The following is a 19571-nucleotide window of genomic DNA, read 5'->3' on the forward strand; positions in this document are numbered from 1 at the left end:
TTTACTAACTATAAACATAGCAGCTATTTTGAAAGAAATAATTACACAAGCTAATACAGACCAAGCTAAGTAGGTTAAAAGTCACTAGGTGACAGGGTCACAGGCTTGCAAGCCAGAAGGCTAAGCTAAACCCCTGATTCCCAATAAAACTAAATAGAATCCACTACACTCTGCTGATAAAGGACCACTTTGATCCAACCTAAATATTTTATTATGATACTGAAGCTTAGGTCATATGTGTATTCACCGACAAAAATAAATAAGGCCCGTAAAATCTGGTAAATAATACTTGATAGAAATTGGGTTACTGGTTGACGGGGTATAAACCCTGGTCAGGTAGCAACCACAATTCTTGTCAGAGTAAGGAACAAGCAAACCCCAAATCCATCTGTGCTCAATCCCCTGGTAGCTTGGCGCAGAGCAGCTGGCTCAACTTAGAGGCAATGTGTAAAGTATTTGTGCAACTATTCAAACAATACAAACAGTGAAAACAGCATACAAAAAGATCCCACCCCTAGTTTGAAAAATAGATCAAATTTAATAAAGAAAATAAGACCAAAACGACAAAAAGCAAGTCATCAGAACAGAGGTTTCAATTTTTTTAAAGAATAAACTGCAATATAGTGCCTAAAAGCATGGAGCACAAACCATGGATATCTGGTTGCACGGGACCAGGTCAGAGTCAAACGTTTAAGCCATCTACGATTAAGTGAAGGTCAGACAGTCCCAGATTAGCCCAGCTGAAGTTTTACCTACTCACGTTTTGAGCCAAGAGTATGGTTTGCCTTGGAGAAGGTCACAAGGAACTAGGAGAGAGTTGCAGGCGGCAGTCGGAGTGAGAGGAAGATCAGGCCTGCAGTTGTGGATAGGTGGGCTGGAGCTTTGCATTGGTGGTCCCCGCTAGCTGTCAATGCTGCTGTGCAAAGAGACAGGCTGGTTGCAGCTTGTGCTGATTTTCAGTGCAAGCAGCCAAGTAAAAAGCTTGATTTATAGAGGCTTTAGGCCACACCAAGGGTCAACAATCTGAGAGGCAGCACCTGGTAAGGGGATGGGGGAGGTGGTTAGGAATTCACTGAAGACAGATCCAGTAGAAGCTGGTAAGCCTTTTATGTCCCTGAAGCTAGGATCAGGAGCCAAGCAGACTTGCCCTTTGAGTCACTCTGGGGTACTGGGTTCAAGATAAAGTTGCAGGTTCAGTTCTTCCCCAGGTCAGAGGGCAGCAATTCCATAAGAGCAGTAGTCGGGGAGAGTTGCAGTCCGACAGCAGCACAGCAGTCTTCCCTACTGGCAGAGTATCCACAGGTCCAGAAGTGTAGCAAGAAGTTGGTGTCCGAGGTACTTCTTTGATACACAGTTGCCCGTCTGAAGTGGAAAGAAGCTTTTAGAGGCATGTCTTTGAAGTGCACAGATGCTGTGCTTTGCTTCCCAAATAACTACAGGGGTATACATCCCTTTGTGTTCAGACAGGGCACAGCCTATTCAAGTGCAAGTGGGGCTGGGACCAGCTCTTCCCTCCTATTCTGCCAGTGATGGCTCATCCAATCACACCGAAGCTCCCAATTCTGTATGGCTGTCCAGGAGGAATATACAAAGCCCGGCAGTCAACTACACCAGTCAGGCGATAAGAAACAGGTTGCAGGCACCAGATGGCTAAATTCAAGAAAATGCAAACTTTCTTGAAGTGGCATTTTCAGAATTTAAATTTAAAATCAGATCCTAAATTGTGATTCCAGAGGCACCAAACTTGAACTGGTTATTTCTTCCCATTTGGAAAGTAAACTTATAAAATGCAATTAAGGCAACTCCAATGTTCACCTATGGAAGGGTTAGGCCTTGCAGTAATGAAAAAACGAAGAAGAGTTTTTCACTACCAGAACATGTAAAACTTAAAAGAACATATCCTACTTTTTAAACTCATTGCACTAAGCCCTATGGGCTGTTCACAGCCTACCCTATCGCTGACCTGTATTATAAAGGAAGGCTTGTCAAAAGGTTTATTTTACCAGGTCAAAATGTCAGTGTAAACTGCACACACAGTCTCTGCAATGTCAGGCCTGAGACATGTTTCAAAGTGCTACTTAAGCAGGTGGTACAACTAGTTCTACAGGCCCACCAGTAGCATTTCATTTACAGGCCCGAGCACATCTAGTGCACTTTACTAGGGATTTGCAAATAAATTAAATATGCCAAATTGGGTAAAAGCCAATTCCAACATGTTTAGAGTAGAGAACACACGCACTTTAGCACTGGTTAGCAGTGGTAATGGGCACTGAGTCCTAAGGCCAACAAAAACAAATTCAGTAAAAAGTATGAGGGTGAAGGGAAAAGGTTTGCGAGTACCCTGCAGAAGGGGCCCAGTCCAACAGTATTGAAGCCTATACCAGCTGTAATCACCAAACTATACTCAAGGAAACGAACCAGGGTTTAAATAAACATTTGGTCATCTACACAGGGATGTGGAACTCCTATCGGGCGCCCGGGACATACTGTTTGGGGTCAAGGGCAACCATTTTCCATGCTTATTTTGTCCTTGGGACAAGTGGGCCCAACCCCCAGCAGCACAAACCCTTTGGCTGCTAGTTTACAGAGAAGGGAACTGTCTGCAGTTTAGGTAATATGTGTGCCCACATGTTAATGCTGTTCGAACTTGTATTTATGGTTCATTATTGACAAGCCTTCATTATAAGTGTGAGAGCTGTAAATGAATGTTTTAAGGTCACATTGCACTACTGACAGTGGTTCCAGTTTAAAAAAAAAGTGTACATACGTTTGAAAAGTTTAATGATGAGGCTAAGTATCATGCTCCCAGAATGCTCTCTGATTAGATGCAAATGTTTGCAGAAGCTTGTAAGCAAGAGTGATGATTCTTTGCTTTCAAAATAAAATGTTCAGAAAAAAATGCAAGTAGGGAAAAAAGTTTCACTAACATGAAATTTTAGGTGCTATTTCTCTGAAGTGTCATTTAGTAAAAGGCGTTGATGCATGCTAGTATTTCCAAAAAATATTTGTAATGGAAAATCAGTGTAACCATTTTCAACACGATTATGGGAAGCATGAAAATAAACAAGCACTGGCAAAGCCAAATGATCTGACATTGTTTTTGTCTCTTTTGATTTCGTCAGTGCATGTCTTGTTTTGACATGGCTTTCATAACACTATATTGTTGTGGGAGCTGCCAGGCCCTCACCACTGTAACAAACACTGGCAAAAAAAAAAAAAAAGTACACATTGCCACCAGTGGTGTAACCATGGTATACGTCTTTGAAATCGTGGCTTTCATGAATTCACAAGAACTTACAGAAGTGGACCAGGAAATCGTACTCCTAGAAAATATTGGTGAACTGTATTTTAGCACGAGCAAATATGCATGTGTAGATTTGCTCATGTGAAAATCTATTGAGCGATTACAAGTTCACTTTCCCTCCAACCACTTTTTTCCCAAACTGTGGAAGAACTTCTACTTCTGCCACTGTCAGGAGTAAATTTCCAATCTTTCTCATTATGGGAAAAGATTAGAGGACAGCTGGTGAAAATCCTTAAAACATACAAGTTAGTAGGTTTGCAGACTCAAAGCCATTCCAGCCCTGGAACTACTGCTTACTGCTTCCTCCAGCCCCTGTATGTAGGTCTGCGCAATGGTGGCAATATTGCTATAGTAGGGATTGAAATTACAAGTGTGCAAGCATACTATAGTAGTAGACCTGGCATAATCAGAGAGGCTATTATCAGAGCTCTTACATAATGAGTTTGCTGCTATAATTTGTCGCCACACTACACAGTACCAAAGGGACAAGTAGATATTTTACAGGACAAGTAGATTTAAGAAGCAACCTGTCCCATGGACAAGTAGATACTTTAGTAAATTCCACACACCTGTCTACAAACGTAACTCCTTGGGTGCCCAGGATGTAATGGTCACGTCCTTGTTTGCACCGCTCGGGTGCAGAGGACGTAACTGTTACGTCCTGCTGTAGGCCCTTGGGGAAGCGCTAGCGCTCCCCCGATGGCCAAGCACCCTCCTCCCCTGGGCAGGGCGAAAGGGGAATCGCTTCCCCTTCCACCCCAACCCCCCGTGACGTCTGCGCGCTGACCTCAGAGGCCGCCCAGCGTGGATCAGAAGAGAAATGCAAAAGCATTTCTCTTACAATCACGTGCTGGTGTGGGTGAGGCATCAAAGGAAAGGCCTTTCCTTTCTGTCCCTCTAAGCATTTCTGCAGCCCAATCGTGAAGCAATCGGGCTGCAGAAATGCCCACTAGACACCAGGGATTTGTGTTTTTGTGTGTTTATTACATAAGAGGCAATTCATTTTTCAGCCAGGGGGGCAGAAACCACTAGAACCCAGGTTTTTTTTTGGTTTTATTCAGATTCACGCAAGAGTCACTCCCCCGGGGGGCGGGGGGGTTTGGGGGGACAAATTTATTTTAGGCCATTTCTGCCCCCCTTGGGGGCAGATCGGACTATTTCTACTAGTCCCATCTGTACCCTTGGGGGCGGGGGAGGAGACCGAAACCACTTAGGCACTAGGGATTAGTGTGCATGTGTGTTTTGTTTGGGGGTCAGCCCCTTGTGAAAGGGTCGCTCCCCATGGGGGCATATTACTGTTGGCTTTTGGGGGCAGATCGGCCTATTTTTGTAAGGCCGATCTGCCCCCAAGGGGGGCAGAAACCGCTAGGCACCAGGGATTTAAAAAAAAAAAAATGTTTTAAAGATGGGGAGCGACCCCTTAGGCAAGGCCTACTCCTCTGGGGGGCAAATTTATTTTAGGCCATTTCTGCTGACCTTGGGGGCAGATCGGCCTATTTCTATTAAGCCCATCAGCCCCCGGGGGGTAGAAACCACTTAGGCACCAGGGATTAGTGTGTGTGTTTTGTTTGGGGGGGGAGGGGGCAGCCTCTAGGGCAAGAGTCGCTCCCCATGGGGGCACATTACTGTTGGCTATTTCTACCCCCCTTGGGGGCAGATCAGCCTATTTTTGTAAGGCCCATCTGCTCCCAAGGGGGCAGAAAGCCCACCAGAGAAGATTTTCTTTTTTTTTTTTTTTAAAAGAGGGTGGGGGTACGACCATACCACCGCCCCAAATAAATATGGGGACAAAGTTGTTCTGCCCACCGGTGGGCAGATAGGGCAATTACCCCCAATCCACTCCCCGGGGGGGGCAGAAAGCCTACTAGATGCCAGGGAATTAAAAAAAATGTTTTAAAAATAGTAGGGTCGTGGTTACTAACCAGTATGGGCATGGTTATGCCCTCATCCCAAATGAAGGAGGTAACAGTCTTCCAGCTCTCCCCCGCACACTAAAACATCTTATCCCATGGCAAGCAAGAGGACATTTGATTATTTGGGGTTTTTGTTTTACATTTGGGCCATGAGAGCTTATCTAACTCTCAAAATCATCCCACTTGGAATGGTGAGGGCTGCACTTCCTGCACTTTGGGATGCTGCCATGTAGAAAAATCTACAAGAACTAGACACATCTGAAAACTAAACATCTGGGTGAGCCCAGGGTGGTGTGCTTCACATGCACCCCGCACCATTTTGTTACCCACAATACCCTGCAAACCTCCAATTTTGCTGGAAATCACACATTTTTGTGATGGAACCTTCCAGAATCTGCAGGAGTCCACAGAATTCCTACCACCCAGCATTGTCGCAGCTATACCGATAGAAAATGTTTCCCGCCCCACTCGTCAGCCTAAACATTTTTTTTTCTTTTTTTAAACTGCCTTTTTGGACCCGCTTTGGTTCCCCCTCATTTTCGACATGTTTTTGGCTCTTCCCCGTCACAGGCACTTGGCCCACTTACACAAGTGAGGTATCATTTTTACCAGAAAACTGACGGGAATGTTGGGTGGTAGGAAATTTGGGCCTATGCGGTGTTCCTACACAGAAATGTGGGCAAAATGTGATTATTAGCTAAATTTGAGATTTTCTGAGGATTCTGGGTAAGAAAACACTGGGGGATCCACGTACGTCACACCTCCCTGGACTCCCTCGGGTGTCTAGTTTTCAGAAATTTTAGGGTTTGGTAGGTTTCCCAACATGGCTGCTGAGACCAGGATGTGTCCACGTTGTATTTTGGAAGACTTCCTGTCGCGGGCACTAGGCCTACCCACACAAGTGAGGTACCATTTTTATCAAGAGACTAGGGGGAATGTTGGGTGGAAGGAAATTTGTGGCCCCTCCCGGATTACAGAACTTTCTATCACCGAAATGTAGGAAAAAAAGTTTTTTTGCCAAATTTTGAGGTTTGCAAAGGATTCTTGGTAACAGAACCTGAAGAGAGACTCACAAGTCACCCCATCTTGTATTTCCTCTAGATGTCTAGTTTTCAAAAATACACAGGTTTGGTAGGTTTCTCTAAGTGCCAGCTGAGCTAGAGGCCAAAATCCACAGCTAGGCAGTTTCCAAAAAACACGTCAGATTTCAATGGAAAAATGTGATGTGTCCATGTTGCGTTTCCTGTTGCGGGCATTAGGCTTACCCACACAAGTGAGGTACCATTTTTACCGGGAAACTTGGGGGAACACAGAATAGCAGAACAAGTGTTATTGCCCCTTGTCTTTCTCTACATTTTTTCCTCCAAATGTAAGACAGTGTGGAAAAAAGATGTTTATTTGAAAAATGCCTTGTAATTCACATTCTAGTATGGGGACCCCGGAATTCAAAGATTTCTAAGTAACCTCTGCTTCTCAACACCTTATCTTGTTCCCATTTTAGAAACACAAAGTTTTCCTCAATACCTATTTTTCCACTCTTTATATTTCACCAAATCAATTGCTGTATACGTGGTATATAATGAAAACCCAATACAAGGTGCAGCTCCTTTACTGGGTCTGGGTACCTAGAGCTCTTGATGAACCTACAAGCCCTATAGATCCCCGCAACCAGACGAGTCCAGCAGACATAATGGCATATTGCTTTTGAAAATCAGACATCGCAGGAAAAAGTTACAGAGTAAAACATGGTAAAAAAAATGCCTTTTTTTCCACCTCAATTTCAATATTGTTTTACTTCAGCTGTTATTTTCTGCAGGAAAACCCTAAAGGATCTACACAAATGATCCTTTGCTGAATTCAGAACTTTGTCTACTTTTTCAAAATGTTTAGCTGTCCAGAATCCAGCATTGGTTTCAAACCCATTTCTGTCACTAACTGGAAGGAGGCTAAAAGCACACACAAAAAAAAAAAAAAAAGTTAAAATGGGGTATGTCCCAGTAAAACGGCAAAATTGTGTTGAAAAATTTGGTTTTCTGCCTGTTCCTAAAAGCTGGGAAGATGGTGATTTTAGCACCGCAAACCCTTTGCTGATGCCATTTTCAGGGGGAAAAAAACAACAACAAAAAACACAAGCCTTCTTCTACAGCCCTTTTTTCCTTTTTTTTTTTTAAACAAAATTTTCACTGTATTTTGGGTAATTTCTTCGTGTCCTTCAGGGGAATTCACAAACTTTGGGTACCTCTAGAATCCCTAGGATGTTGGAAAAAAAGGACGCAAATTTGCCAGGGGTTGCTTATGTGGACAAAAAGTTATGAGGGCCTAAGAGCAAACTGGCGCAAATAGCCAAAAAAAAGGCCTGCCACCTGAGGGGGGGAAAGGCCTGGCAGCAAAGGGGTTAAGCTCCAAACACTGCCAAGTTTGGCACACTGCTCATAAGTATGAGCTACTCGGCCATCCCTTGATTGAATTACTGCAACTTTGTGCTTGGGTCGGTCGCAAGACAGCTACACCTCAACACTAATATGATGGGATCAGATGCTCTGTTACACAAGGAAGGCAGCAGATTTGCTACAGCTGCTGAGCAATGCAAAGTCTGTCCAAATCATAAAAGACCTGCACAGTGCCTAACTGGAGTCCGAAGTTTAAAATGGTGCCATCACAGAAATTTCACACTTATTTTTCAGGTAACAAATTCACTGCAAGGGAGGAAAACAAACTTTTGTTGTGTTCATCATTAGACAAAAATCAAATCAATGCTGCACTTTAACCTTTAATCTATCCTACTCAGACTAATATATAGCCATGGATCAAATCATGCAACATCCCAGACTGTAACATGTTTACGACTGGCACTGATAAATTATTTGGTTTCATTCTTGAATTCTTCTAAAAGACTTCACACCTCCGACTCTAAAGTGTTGTCAAAGGCATGCACTTTCAATTGATATTATGCTGGGGGAATTAGACAGCTAATTTATGAGCAAAACCAATGTAAACTTGTTCATTCCCTCAAGTTTTGATTATGACAACTCTCTTAACTGGATGATCAATGTGATGCTACAATACTAGGTAAGAGAACATGCATCACTCAAAGTCTTACAGGAAGACACTCTTCTCTACCCATTAAAAATCTTGAACTGGTCGGGGTCAACAATCTGTATGTAATGTTCATTCCCTTTTGCAAGACCTCCATCAATGAAAAAAATAAATAAATAAGGGACAAATCTTTTACAAGGAGTAAAGCAAAATTTGGAATTCAGGCCCACTAGCTTTAGGCACTGTCACCTCTGCAATGATTAAGAATGTGAAACTCGTCCTCCAAACACATTACGAACCCACCTCCAATTAAGATTTTTATTATTTATCTGCTGCTTGCCTAATCCTTACTCATGTTTTACCTCAGTCTCCGCTTCCTCTACCTTTCTGCCAAACCCTTTCAGACTTGGGCATCTTTTGTGAGTGCTACTTTTCTTGCCCAGAGGAAAAACCTTTATACTTCTATCAGGGTCTCATTTGCTCTCTGATGTGCACTGTGCATCCAGATTAAGGGACTGATTATGAGTCTGGCGTATGGAAACATCTGTCAGCCAAACTCCCAATGGGGAGGTCGCTATGGTGCTGGTGACCTACCTGCTAGCCCCATTACGACATTCCCACTGGGCTGACCGGCGGAAGGGAAAGGTGCTGCAGCATTGTTGCCGGCTCACAATAGAGCCCGGGCAATGCTGCCGCACGCAGGGGGCACTAGCACCCTCGAAATGTGCAATGTCTGCACAGGGTGGGGGGGGGGGGTTAGGGGGTGCTTGCACTGCCCATGCCATGAGCAGTGCAGGGCCCCCCTGTGGCCGGCTGCACTTGTTCTCCGCCAGCCATTTCATGGCGGTGGAACGGCCATGAAAAGGCTGGCGGAGAACAAGGTTGTAATCAGCAGCCGGGAGTCGCTGAGTTCAGCTCTTCCCTGGCTGATTACAACCGGGACCTCCATCAGCCCGCCTGGATCTCTGATCCCGGCAGGGATTGTGGTAGGTTGGCGGGTCTGCCCGTCAACCTCATAATGTGAGGGTCAGATCGCCGCATACGCACTGGTCCGACCACCACCCCGAGGCTGGCAGTCTTCAGACTGCCAGCCTCGTAATAAGGCCCTAAGACCCCATCTGCACAGGAAGCGACATCACTGGTTTCCTGACCACAGTACTCGGATTCCCCCCCCTCCTCACAGGACCTATTTGGCAGCTACAAAGTAGAAGAGCTGAAGGAAAGCCCACCTGGGCCACTCTCCGCTTGGACCACACCCAGCGTCAGGAACCCTGGTTTTCCCATTACTCACCATACCCTGCTGCAATCATCGATGTTCTTAACACTGGATGCCACACAACACAGAAGTGTTCACATGTGCCTCCTGCCCTCCCCCACACCAACAGCACCCAACTGGCTCACACTCGCACTAACCAGCCACACACTCACACAGACCAAACACCATGCCACACCTGCATGCATGCTCCTCAACACCGATTCGCTCACCAAACACCCCACAGAGATATGGGACCATGTTGGACTTTTTTTGCTTATGCAGGGTCATCCCCAATCTTTTTGCCTCCTACCTATTTTTTCTGACCTGTTGGTTTTTTAACTCTGAGCACTTTACCACTGCTAACCAGTACCAAAGTGCATATGCTCTCTGTGTAAATTGTATTGTTGATTGGTTTATCCATGATTGGCATATTTGATTTACTAGTAAATCCCTAGTAAAGTGCACTGGAGGTGCCAGGGCCTATAAATCAAATGCTACTAGTGGGCCTGCAGCACTGGTTGTGCCACCCACATAAGTAGCTCTGTAATCATGTCTCAGACCTGCCATTGCAGTGTCTGTGTGTGCAGTTTTAACTGATAATTCGACTTGGCAAGTGTACCCTCTTGCCAGGCCTAAACCTTCCCTTTTCTTACATGTAAGACACCCCTAAGGTAGGCCCCAGGTAGCCCCAAGGGCAGGGTGCAGTGTATGATTAAGGTAGGACATATAGTAATGTGTTTTATATGTCCTGACAGTGAAATGTTGCTAAATTCGTTTTTCACTGTTGCAAGGCCAGTCCCTCTCATAGGTTAATATGGGGGCTACCTTTAAATCGGATTAAGGTGTAGATTCCCTTTGGGAGCGGATGGACATGTGTAGTTTGGGGTCTCTGAGCTCACAATTTAATAATACATCTTTTAGTAAAGTTGATTTTAAGATTGTGTGTTTGGAAATGCCACTTTTAGAAAGTGGGCATTTTCTTGCTTATACCATTTCTGTGACTCTGCCTGTTTGTGGATTCCCTGTCTGGGTCAGTTTGACAGTTGGGCTGGTTGCACCTCACACTAGACAGTGACACAAAGGGAGCTGGGGTGTAGCCTGCATATCCTGATGAGTCTTCTGTGCTAGGAGGGAGGGGAGGAGTGGTCACACTCACCTGAAAGGGCTGTGCCTGCCCTCACACAATGCAGTCTCCAACCCCCTGGTGAGTGTCTGGGGCCTGGCCTGGGCAAGGCAGGATTTCACATTCAAAAGAGACTTTACTTTGAAGTAGGCCTACTTAAAAGGAGAAATTGGGTATAAGAAGGGCACCCAAAACCACAGACTTTAGAACACTTCTGGAAACAAGAGGAACCTCTGCCTGGAGAAGAGCTGAAGAGCTGAGGGGAAGTGCTGCCCTGCCTGTGACTGTGCTTTGTGGAGCTACCCTGCAGTTGCTGCTTCTGTCAGAGTAAGAGGGCAAAGACTGGACTGTGTGTGCCTTCCGTCTTGTGAAGAAATCTCCAAGGGCTTGATTTAGAGCTTGCCTCCTGTTGTTTGAAGTCTCAGGGACAGCAAAGACTTCTCTATGCCAGCACCTGGAGTCTCTAGCGAGACTCCTGCTCTGACAAGTGGTGCCCTATCCAGTCCCTGGGCCCTTGAAAGGAAAGCTGGTGGAAATCCAAGAAAATCGACCACGGACGACTTTGGACAGATGCCGCTGCTGAATCCAGTGACGCCACCTGCAACCAACTCCGTGATCTTCGCTGGAACGCGACGACCTTCGCAGGCCCAACGCCGCTGCAGCCCCGCTGAAGTCCACAGAAGTCGCCGCACCATATCGTGACTGACGCCGCTCAAAGTGCGCGGATTCGACGTTTCGCACAGACGCCGCGATCCCCAACTTCGCGCATCGACTTGTTTTCACTCTTCACCAAAGGTACTGTCTTGGGGGTCTACGCAACTCCGTGTCCGGCGCCACTGGTGTCGGCTTGTTGGGAACGACTCCGTCACGATGCCATGTTAACACCTCACCGAAGCAGTTTGTGTTTCTAAGCGCTATTTTTGAGTTTAAGCTTTAACAATTCATAACTTGACTTGTGTATGTCGGATTTTTGTCGTTTTGGTCTTGTTTTGTTTAGATAAATATTTCCTATTTTTCTAAACCTGTGTTGTGTCATTTTGTACTGTTTTCATTAAGTTACTGTGTGTGTTGGTACAAATACTTTACACCTAGCACTCTGAAGTTAAGCCTACTGCTCTGCCAAGCTACCAAGGGGGTAAGCAGGGGTTAGCTGAGGGTGATCCTCTTTTACCCCGACTAGAGTGAGGGTCCTTGCTTGAACAGGGGGTAACCTGACTGTCAACCAAAGACCCCATTTCTAACTTACCAACTGCACGACCACATATTGGACCTGCTCTCTCTCTCCCTCTCACACAGAGATGGCTAAACCCAACCTCAGCACTGAACATTGCTACAGCCATTCCCGCCGGCTACAAGATCATTAGGCAAGACCGTCAGCAAAAGCCTGAAGGTGACAGCACCATTATATTCAAAGATGCCATCATCTGCACCACCTACACAGACACTCATGAGCTACATGGAACACCTCATGTTTATGATACAAATCACAGCCAACTTCTCTCTGAGTGGAACACTCTTATACAGAGCACCAGTAGCAGCACAAATTTCACTAGCGACATCATGGACTTTATTACACCCCTCCTCAAACACCAACACTCTCATCCTCCTCGGAGACCTTAACTTTCACCTAGCATTGACCCAAACTCAACAGCCCTTCTAGGAAACCTTGGCCTCAACCAGCAGGGTACTGAATCCAACCATACTGTGGGGCCCCTACCAGGCTCAATTTTCTCCCCAGTCAGCATTATTACAGTTAGCAAGCCAGCAACTATGGCCTGGATGAACCACACCCTTCTCAGTTTAAGCATACCCATCCTGGACAAACACAAATCTACCACCACTGGAGCCGCCTGCCACAGCTTGAAAATCATCTCAGAAGAGGAGTGGAACGTCCGCCCTCTCCAAGTTAATCAGCAACTTGCTGAATCCATCAAAATTCCTCAAATGCTGCATTACTGCATTCGCCAATACACGGACTCCCCTCAAGTGCAATCCAACACCAGGAGCTGACCACAGGCCAGCTGGTACGCAGAGGAACTCAAGCTGATGACACACCACTGCAAGCAAATGGAGCACAAATAGAGAACAATTCAAGACACTGCACATAACGATTTTTAAATCAGCCCTAAGAAGACATCACCAGCAGACACAGAATATAAAGAGCACAGCTCTTGCAGAACGCATCAACACCAGCAAGGAAATTTTTGTCATCAGCAAATATTTCACAGCGTCTCCTGCCACATCACCGCCTCACAAGACCTTTGCATCAAGCTCTTTGAAACTTCTGTAATTCAGTCACCTTTCTATACAGCAATCTCAACCCTCGACTAGACCCTTTCACAGTCTCAACTCAACTTCCCAACACGTCTGATGAATGAACCCTGGCCTTGTGGCCTGCCGTTACTACCGTTGAAATAGCTGCTACCATGAAGACAATCCAGTCAGGTGCTCTATCTGACCCTTGCCCCTACCACTCTGCCAAAAGAGTCCCACCGATCAGTGAAACAATAACATCCATCCTCATATGGCTCCATCGACTCAGCCACATTCCTGGACACATGCCACTCTCATGGCCTGCTCAAGAGGTCATCCACTGATACAGCCATGCTTTCCAAATACAGACCCATCTCCCTCCTACCATATCCAGCAAAGGTCTTAGAGAAACTAATCAACAAATGCCTCACCAACTACTGCAGCAACCACCAGCTCATCAACGCCATTCGGGCCCAACCGCAGTACAGAAAACAGTACTCATTGCCGCCACAGACGACATCTGCATGACCCTTGACAAAGGGAACACAGCAGCCCTCATTTTCCTGTAACTAGGCAACTTACTAGAAGACTACAAACCATGCAGAACTCTGCAGACAGATTCATCCTCAACCTCTCACACAGAACTCCCATAACGCAATACCTCAGGGAACAACACAGGTTCCTAATCAAAAAGAAGCTCAATTCAAAATCTTTTCACACACGTTCAAACGACTACACAACTCAGGTCCCACCTACCTGAACAGTTGCATCTCGTTTGACCAACAAGCCAGACACCGCCACTCTGCAGGACTCCTACTCACACATCCCAAGCATACAGAGAACCAGACTAAGAACACAGGTATCCTCTTACATAGCTCCTAGAGTGCGGAATGCCCTCCATCAGTACCTCCGCTTCTCCTTCTTGAATTCTGCAAGAAGCTGAAGACTTAACTTTTCAACTAATCAAACTACCATAGGCAGGTTTCAGCACAGACAGCTGGTCAGCACTAGGATACCCTACTGGGTGATAGTGCACTTTAACAATACACATAGCATGCCAAGCCAGCTATATAGGACCTTGTTAACTTTCTGTTATTCATCAATATAGACCTGAAAGAATAAACTATATCATCACTATCCAAAGGAGTAACCCTACAATTCTCTGACATGTGTGTCCTCCTACTTCATTTTCGTCAGTGCTAATGTGTTGTCATTCATCCCCAAATACCTAAAGTACCACAAATGGTAAAGCCGCCTGCTGTACGTTTTTGCTTACACAGGACTCTACTTTTCGTTTTGGGTTTATTTAGCAAAGACCAAAATTAAGGGTAAAGTCTTACACTCTGCACAGTGGTACTAATTATGAGTAGCGCTCAAAAGAATAGCGTGATCGCCTTCACACATACTCCTCCATGAGGTCTTTAAGAGGGATGAAAAAAGCAGGGGCCCTCTAAAAGGGATGTGCTCTGTAATTGAAGGGTATGGCTTAAATACATAAAAGAAATTTGAGATTTCCATAGTGTCCCACCCGACCGGTATTTTGGTGCCTTTCTGACTTTTTTTTTTTTTTTATTGCAGCCAGCTATACAACTTAGCAACTGACGTGCACCTAAAAATCATCCAGGCCTATTATCAATGATTTTGTCGTAAATATTTAACATTGAAAAAGTTTTAATAATGGGACTGAATCAGTATTTTGACAAGTGTATACCTCCTTCTCACACATTTGCACTAAATCTAAAATTCAACTAGAGTACGTGACCACTGCGCTTTGCGATTTGCAGAGAAGACAAGATTGGAAGCAGTGGTCGAAGGGGTGTGATCGGAGAAGGGGCACGGGTGCCCATAGTTTTATGATTAATCAAACACTGTTCCCCTGAGTGGTAGTGCAAAGAGCTAACAACTGGCTGTGAAGTGTGTGTTTGTAATTGTAGTTATATCACGCTTACTACACCTGGAGGTATTGAAGAGACAGTAATGTAAAAAAAAATGCATTACCTCTGGGTATTATTAAAATCTATACTGTAGAATCGCCGTTTTATCTTAAACATTTTGTGAATTTTGTAGCAGTCTATCTTTTACTGTGTGTAATGCAATATTAAAATACTGAATTACATATTCACAGTGCTTTCGGTCACAAGCTGTGAACTCGTAGCACTAAAAATACGCGTTACTTTTCTCCACTGCACCAAACAAGACTTAATTCTGTGGCTTGGGAGTGAGGTGAAATGTCTGCAACCCGCACGTCCAAAACGGCCAGTGCTCCTATGTTAAGGACTACGGTGAGCAGGGCAGGGCATGAAAAGCCAAGGGGTGATGGCTGCAGACTGAGCTTTTTAAGAAGTTCAGTACCTCCCCGAAGATGCTGAGCAGGGAGGACACCTGCGCTTCGCGACATATAACCGCCTCATCCAGCATTCGGAGCTCAGTCTCGGAATACCCCTGATGCTGAAATGCCATGCCGCTTGTGTCTCGCACTCAGCTTCATGCAGCAGACGAGTAGCGCTTCATCCGCAAACCCTCCGCGTCCTTTCAAGCCAGGCGGGCTGTCAGCTCCGAAGCCACGCGAGAATTCAAGACCCATCTACCCCCGCCTTCAACCCTAGTTCCACGTCACGTGCCATGCGTGGGCGTGGCGAGTCTCCGTGCGACAAAAGTTACGGGTGAACAAGTAGTTGTGTCTTATGCACCGCTTTACCAACATCAAACGTGGCTACCACAAGAGCTGACCAACGCCCAGCAATGTTATTTCTACTCGATAGAAGTCTACTAACGGACACTAACTGTTTTACTCTCACAGGAATCGAATCCGATATAGACATTGAGTACAGACTGAGCTTCACAGGCTCAGTTCCAAGAAAGAAAGAGAAAAGGGACGATTTACACAATTTTTGTCTGGACGTAACGGCCATCTTGAAATGGTCACTAACCAGCCTTTCTGGGTAGCGTGAGAAGTGGGAGCCTAACAAGGACCAGTGGCAAAGCCGATAGGTCTCACAAATTAGAGCTATTGGCTTTGTTTCGTAGCCATGCCTTGCTGTGTGGCTAAAACGAATTCAAAAAAGTGTTATGGCCCAGCTAGGACTAACATTTTTTGAGGGCATCAGCACGGGTGCAACATTTTTCTTTATTTTTTATTATTATTTTTAGCCATGCTGCTGTACAGCTTGACTTCAAATCTTTGTCAGAGACGGAAATACCCATGTGTTACAGCATGAACAAAACGCAGTGACAGAGCCAATAGTCTCAAAGGCGAAACCTATTTGCTTTGCCAGTGCTTGTTATGTCTCGACACACCACCTTTGTGATTCTGAGCAAACAAGTTAATCTCCCCATGCGTGAAAAAGAAAAAAATATGACATTTGGTAAGAAATCCTATCATAAAGAAAGCAATTAGGGCCATGTCCATGTCTTAATGATATTACATTTGGAAGCAGATAGCATCTGTTGTCACAATAAAAGCAGATAATATCTGTTGTCACAATAAACATTAATTTCAAAGCGGAAAAAGACTTCTTTGAAGTGTGTGGCATAGTAAAAACAGTTATAAATGCAAGAGGTTCAACAAAGATGACGGAAGAAGAAAAAATATTAGTAGAAAAATCAGCAGAAGGACAGCATTCAAGCTGAAGCAATCAGTAATTGGTCCATGCTGTAACCGAAAGAAGAGGAAGTGAACCCAGCACACGCTGGCCAATTAGAATGCAGCAAATACAAGTGACAATGAAGCCATCGAACGTTAAGCAATGGACGGCTGCGATCCCCTTGTTGTATACAGTATCTCATGCAAGCGAGAGTGCGTGCAGTGCATGCTCTGTTGCAGGCAAGACCTAAAAATGTACTCATTCATCACACACAAACATGTGTAGATCTTAAACATGTAATAAACCACAAACATGAGTCAATCGGAGGAAATAAAGTCAATGGCAGTGTTATGCTTATAGCTTTTCATTGCTTTTAACCCCTTAACTGCTGGGGTTTTTTCACCCCTACTGCTGAGCTCTTTTATGGTCAAGCCTGCAGGCAATGCTCATGCGCTGTTGCTTGGCGACCCATTGTGTTAAAAAAATCTCTAAAAAGTGACCTACAGCCCTCCCATTATTTACCGTTCAGTGAAATCATTATTACTCTTCTTTGTTGCCTTCCAAGTCAACGGATGGCTATAGGGACCCTCTTGAGCCTAATGATCAAGAGTACCTTAAAACCTGGTTGTAGAGGGTTGAGTGCTTCTGTATCGAGGATGTGTTGTACAGTAGCAGTTCAGATGAGGCTGCAGCCTGGGATGCAAAGTTCTGGTGCCAGGAAAGTCGACACAGCAGAGGTGATTCTTTGGTTCTGTCCTGCGGTTCCGCCATGCAGCAGAGGAGATACATTGGTTCTGCTGGATCCACAGATGGGCTGGCAGAGCACCTTCAGTCCCACTTCTGAGGGTTCAAGACTGCGGTGGCACTACTTGGTATGGTAGGACTCACAGTTGCAGACTCCAGATTCTGGTTACAAGATACTAGCCCTTGGAGTCACTGGTGGTCCTTGGTACATGTTGAAGGTCCAGTCCTTCTCATCTAAGCAAGAGGGCAGCAGATCAGCACAGCAGGCAGCAGTCCAGTGGAGAGGCAGTCCTTTCATCAGGAAGGCTCTTCTTCTCCCGGGCAGAGTATTCTGCAGGCTCAGAAGTCTACTGAAGTTGGTGTCTGAGGTCCAATATTTCAACCTCATGCCTTTTTTTTTTAAATCGGAGAACCATCCAGAGGATTCCCTTCGAAGTGTTCAGGTTTCCTGCCTTCCCTGCACTGGTTCCAGACAATAGGGGGTGTGCAGTCCTCTGTGTGAAGGCAGGATACAGCCTAATCAGGTGTAAATTGGACTGTGCCTCACTCTGCCCTTATATCTTTTCAGTGATAGTCTATCCAGGCACCCCTATGCTCTCTATTGTGTGTGTCTGTTTATGAGTAATAGACAAAGACCACCTGCCAACTACACTCAATCATGTGACATAGAGGCAGGCTGCAAGCACTAAGTTGCTAAAGCAGGAAATTGCCAACTTTCCAAAAATATTATTTCTTAGGGGTTGGGCCTATATTTTGTCAGTAAGGTTAGGCCACTACATATTATAAAAAAGGTAGATTTACCTTCATTGAGATTGATTAACAACACATTCAGTTTAGTGTAGTGGGCACAAAACTTAATTAGCAGCACTATCTTTTTAATCTCTTATATTGTTTCAAATTTATAACATTTACATTCAAAATTAACATGTCATAGACTTTGGAACCCAAAGCCAGTGGTGAAACTTGGCTAGCTTTTTTTCAGTACCACCACAACAGTGAACACACTTGGATAAACAGTGGCTAACAAACAAATCATACTTTCAAATCAGAGCAATATGCATACAAAAAGATTATTTTTGGATTAAAGCATTGCATGAGTAATGCCAACTATAATGTTGTCCTAGTTCTTAATTCTAATATTCAAGGAGTACGTTTTTTAAATTAATTTTCTCTATACTCTTACACAAAAATCCAGGTGTTGGAAAAGCTGCCTTTGTATGGGCTTTGAAGCGGGGACCCGGGTTTTCATCAGGTTCCCTTTGTGGCATGATTTATTGCCAGCTCCCTAATATTGAAAGTGTCAACACATTTCGAACCCAGCCATTATATGTTCTCCTCAGGACCATGAACTGGGTGGCATTATTTTTTGTGTTTTTTAATCTTCTGTTGCCCTTTAGTAATTAATTTGGCTCAATGATTAGCCTTGTCAGAGCAGAGCTCCTGCCTTTTTCTTCTCATCATGATAGCTCTATTTCTGTACACGATTTGCCTTCGACTATTTAGGTTTTAAAGATGTGTATTCCTTCTGCATGAGCAGACTGCATCAGCGGTTCTGCGTCCTCAAGCTGTTAGGGCTCAGCAGGCAGAACCTGCTCTGACAAGGGTAATCATTTGGCGTCCCCTAGTGCGATTTTCTAACATGTGCTGTCATGAGTGGTCGCAGTCAGAGGGTTGCCTGTTGGTTGGAGGTGCTGCCACTCGAGTAGATTTTCAACTCGAGCAGCATAATCAACTTGAGTGGCTTCACGCTCTGGATCGATGCATCATGCCTTTCAATATGATTTTTCACCGCTGTTCAGGCTACTGGTGATAAATTGCTGTGTGTGCTGCATATTTTCTGCCCATTGGTGGAACTCAGTTGAATCTGGCAGAGATTTTATATAAATTTGCAGAATTCCATGGAGTGAAACTCCGCTAGTTCCGCCTACCCCTAATTAAATGTAATAAGGTAACTCTAAAGTTACCCTATGGAAGAGGTAGACCTTACAATAGTGCAATAGTGAAAAAATGAACTTTAGAGTTTTTCACTAGCAATGCATATAAAACTCAAAAGTCCTCCTTTTTTAACTACATTGCACCCTGGCACGTGGGCTGCTTGCCGCCTACCCTAGGGTGACATGTATATTAAAAAGGTTTTTTTAGCCAGGTCGATATAACAGTTCAAAACTGCACACACAGGCTTCAATGGCAGGTATGGGACATGTTTAAAGGGCTTCTTAAGTGGGTGGCACAGTCAGTTCTTCAGGCCTACTAGTAGCATTTAATTTATAGGCCCTGGGCACAGGTAGTACCACTTTACTAGGGACTTACAAGTAAATTAAATACGCCAGTTGGGGAGAAAGCAGTGTTACCATGTTTT

General features: G+C 44.8%; 1 protein-coding gene across 1 annotated transcript in view; it reads right to left on the minus strand.

Moving 5' to 3' along the window:
* Positions 1-15466, minus strand: part of ORC5 (origin recognition complex subunit 5) — a 322089-nt gene extending 306623 nt beyond the window's left edge. Inside the window, exon 1 of the mRNA XM_069229642.1 lies at positions 15237-15466. Within this exon, the coding sequence (XP_069085743.1) occupies positions 15237-15344 (108 nt within the window). The 5' untranslated portion in view covers positions 15345-15466. The remainder of the gene's footprint in view (positions 1-15236) is intronic.
* Positions 15467-19571: the final 4105 nt, after the last annotated feature.

The sequence above is a fragment of the Pleurodeles waltl genome, chromosome 4_1 (genome assembly GCF_031143425.1).
Source record: "Pleurodeles waltl isolate 20211129_DDA chromosome 4_1, aPleWal1.hap1.20221129, whole genome shotgun sequence".
Taxonomy (NCBI): Eukaryota; Metazoa; Chordata; class Amphibia; order Caudata; family Salamandridae; genus Pleurodeles; species Pleurodeles waltl.